The 3,844-nt window shown below is 40.4% G+C and overlaps 1 protein-coding gene across 1 annotated transcript; it reads right to left on the bottom strand.

The window, feature by feature from the left end:
• Positions 1-664: 664 nt before the first annotated feature.
• Positions 665-3,358, bottom strand: LOC135626718 (sugar transport protein MST4-like). The gene is made up of 4 exons (XM_065132263.1): positions 3,186-3,358; positions 2,051-2,370; positions 1,260-1,886; positions 665-1,155 (listed from the first exon to the last, which is right to left on the bottom strand). Exons 1-4 carry the CDS (start codon positions 3,322-3,324, stop codon positions 718-720), a joined length of 1,524 nt encoding a protein of 507 aa, XP_064988335.1. The 5' UTR covers positions 3,325-3,358; the 3' UTR covers positions 665-717.
• Between the last annotated feature and the right edge of the window lie 486 nt (positions 3,359-3,844).

Genomic DNA, 3,844 nt, shown 5'->3' on the forward strand with positions numbered 1-3,844 from the left:
TTGGAATGAGTTGGAGAAGAAGACTTTCACAATGCCAAGTCTATGCATGCCTTGTTTTGTGCTTTGGATAAAAATGAGTTCAATTGAGTGTCCATTTGTGAAATAGCTTTTGATATTTGACACACACTGGAAATTACTCACGAAGGCACTAGCAGAGTAAAAAAGTCAAAAATTAATCTTTTAGTCCATACTTATGAGTTGTTTCGGATGAAACCGAGTGAGACTATTAGAGACAAGTACAACCCGATCTACGGATTTCGACAATAGTCTAAAAGGACTTGGTAAAACCGTAATTTCTAAATTTTGGTAACTCGGAATTGGCTTGTAAGATTCTCAAAATTATGGAAAGATGTGACCAAAAACTTATAATATTTTGATTTACATAATATTGAATCAAATGCCCCAATAATTTCTAGCAAATTGTGGGCGCTAATGACATTCTACCTCAAAAATTATTTTTGGTTATGTTGTTTTATGATCAAATCTATTCAAAATAATAGTTTTATGAATTTTAATTTTATAATTATATTTTATTTAGTTATATATATTAGCATAACACGAAGACAAAACAAAATGAGAACCTCATATTCTTACAATATTACTATTCAAAAGTGAAGATTATATATCGATAAAAGTATTAAATAATAAACTCGACATAAAGATCATGCTGACGAGGTTAGCCCCGACATCCTCAAGGTAAACACAAATCATCGGGTCTTAGACGGAGTGTTTTTTGTCTTCTTCCTCATCCATGAATCTCTTCCAGAACCAATGTTGCTTCCAAACCTTCTCGGTCATTTCATCGATCGGCACGTTCTTGGTCTCGGGCAATAAGAAGATGACGAACAGACCCATCACCACAATCCATGCACCAAAGAAGAAGAAGATCCCGGCACGTAGATGACACATCATAGATAGGAAAGCTTGGGCAATGACAAAGGTGAAAAGCATGTTGGAGCTGACGGCAAAGGCATAGCCGGCGGTCCTCGTCGCCAGGGGGAAAGTTTCACTAGGAATCAACCAGCCAAGTGGACCCCAAGACCAAGCAAAGCTCGAAACGAATAGGCACACGAGCACCACCACCCAAACTGCCACTCCGTGTCCCAGCTCATTGGTTGCTTTCAAATTCACAAGCAAAATGCCTCCAATAGCCACCTGCATGCAAATCACCCCCCACTAGAGTTAGAATCTCATATTTCAAACGATTCCTCGTAATCTATAATTACATGTTTAATATGCCCATGGCTTGTGTCCCTAACCTGTGTGATCAACATCTGGCCACAAGCTTCAAGAAGCAGGAATCTCCTCCCGACTTTGTCCACTAAGACCACTGATACGACGGTAGACAGAACATTGACGATCCCCGTGATGACCGCAGAAAGAAGTGAAGCATCATTCTTAAATCCGATGGTCTGAAAGAGGACTGGTGCATAGAACATGATGGCGTTGATCCCAGTGAACTGCTGGAAGACTTGCATCACGATGGCAATAACCAATTGCGGTCGGCTACTTCTCTTCATGAGATTCTTGAAAGGTTGCTTCACCTGTCGTGCCATCTCGCAGGCGTGTAGAATTTCCTCGTACTCTGCATCGACATTGTCGGTCCCCCGGATCTTCTTCAACATGGCCAAGCCTTCCATAAGCATCTCACGCTCGATGAGGCTCGTCGGGGTCTCCGCAATCACCATGGAGCCCAAGCAAAGCATCATCGCCGGCACTCCAGCCAAGCCAAGCGCAAGTCTCCACCCCCAGGGGTGGATATTGGACACCAAGTAGTTTACAATGTTCGCCACAAAGATCCCGATGGTCACGTCAAGTTGGAAGAGGATGTTTAAGGCTCCACGGACGTGAACTGGTGCGATCTCCGACAAGAATAGAGGAACTGCCTACAGGATGAATAATAGTGGCAAACATATGACACGGAAAGTGAGTTTAACAAAAGATACATCTTCCAGGAGAAATTGGAAGTTAATAGGGAAATTGAGACGGAAACTGAAGAGAAGAGAAACTCTAGAATGAAAAATTGTATGAAAAAGAAAGTAGAGCAAACCTGATTGGCAAATCCAACACCAACTCCGAGGAGAATCCTTCCGATGATCAGCATGGCAATGTTCACAGCAGCTGCGTTCAGGATGACACCAACCAAGAAGAATATTGATGCTGCTTGCATAGTGAGCTTCCGGCCATGTTTCGTGCAAATCTTCGAAGCTACGAAGCTGGCTACCAAGGCAGCAAGGTACAATGATGAAGTGAAAAGCTGAAGGTTTTGGTTATCAAACTTGCAATAGTTGTCTTCCTTGGCTTTGTGCTTCCTCTCAAAGACCGCAGGGAAGAACTCCTCCAAGAAGTCATCCATAGATGTCACTCCCCCTGCAGATTGACCGTACAGATACGATTGATTAGCTCCATGATCAGAAATAGATTGGAGCTGAATGAGGAAGGCTTTAGGCAAAAGCAACATATATGAGGCAGTTGATGACAAAGAGAAAGAACCATCACACAACCAAGTGGAAAATCCAAGCAAGATCTGCAAGCAACCATCTCTTATCTTGTATGATAGAGCATCTCTCTCACCGTATTATCAATACCATCAAATGGGCTAATGTCAACTAAAGAAAATAAACAATCATCTTCCTGTTGTACCTCAATAACAAGTTGTTCCTTTTGTTTTTTTCTTTTATAATAAGTAGGTCTAATTATCTGATTTAACCTATGACGACAACGTAAGACAAACCTGGCCATACTTTCGATGCTAGATAATAAAACAAATAAATCTAGGGAAGGATTTAGGCAAAAGCAACATATGAGGCAGTTGATGACAAAGAGAAACAACCATCACACAACCAAGTGGAAAATCCATGCATGGAATCCCAAGCAAAGTTATTACAAGATCTGCAAGCAACCATCACCTATCTTGTATGATAGACCATCTATCTCTCTGCAATGCAATGGAGGTGGAGATTGGATTATTAATACCATCCAATGGGCTTATGTCAAGTAAAGAAAATAAACAATCATCTTCCTGTTGTAGTTAAAACCTCAATAACAAGTTGTTCCCTTTCTTTTTGTAAAAAGTGCGTCTAATTATCTTATTTAACCTATGACAACAAACCAAGACAAACCTTCCGATGCTAGATAATATAACAAATAAATCTACTACTGAATTAATACAAAATGGAATTTACCTGATATCCCAATGTCATAACCAAACATGAGGCCTCCCGTGGCTGCAATTATTCCACAGATTACAACATATATTGTGATCCTTCCCTCAAATTTCTTTGCACCACCAGGCTCCGCATTTGACATCACCATCGCCGGCATCTTGTCCTTCCTCTCTCGGCTGCAATATTGCACCTGGTTTACACAAAAGACCAAGTGCAAGATTGTCCGAAGAGGTGAAGAAAAAAGGAAAATAGAAGATGGGGATGCCAACTTGAAAGGAGACAAGAAAAAGGGTGTATATATAGAGGTCTTCGAGGGACGATAATTAAGCAGAAATTTGATTTTAACCAAAGAAATGCCAATAATAGTGAAAATGCTCACAGAAGGCCAACACAGCTTTGTCAAGAATAGGGCCTTATCTAACATTAAGTTAAAAACTAAAGCTAAATGGAAGGATTAAAAACTTTGGAATTTGTTGAAGTGGAGTAGGCCAATAAATTGAAAGGCATGCTGCCTATCCATATGGTCATCTTACTTGGATTGCACAATCAAAGTGTTATCTTCCTCCTTAAATCAAACTTGGACCAACTATCCCTCTTTAACATAGACTTCTTGCACTATTAGAGAAGATGGATAACACTTGCTGATGTCAAACCCATAAACCAATATTGTAGATATC

This window comes from Musa acuminata, chromosome BXJ2-11 (assembly GCF_036884655.1).
Source record: "Musa acuminata AAA Group cultivar baxijiao chromosome BXJ2-11, Cavendish_Baxijiao_AAA, whole genome shotgun sequence".
NCBI lineage: Eukaryota > Viridiplantae > Streptophyta > Magnoliopsida > Zingiberales > Musaceae > Musa > Musa acuminata.

What these genes read in the sequence shown, in the direction of transcription:
- LOC135626718 (XM_065132263.1), bottom strand. Translation starts at nt 3,324, where the DNA reads ATGCCGGCGATGGTGATGTCAAATGCGGAGCCTGGTGGTGCAAAGAAA. An exon ending in TTATGACATTGGGATATCAG is followed by an intron (nt 2,371 to 3,185) that starts GTAAATTCCATT and finishes GTCAATCTGCAG; the next exon opens with GGGGAGTGACATCTATGGAT. An exon ending in GCCAGATGTTGATCACACAG is followed by an intron (nt 1,156 to 1,259) that starts GTTAGGGACACA and finishes ATTTGCATGCAG; the next exon opens with GTGGCTATTGGAGGCATTTT.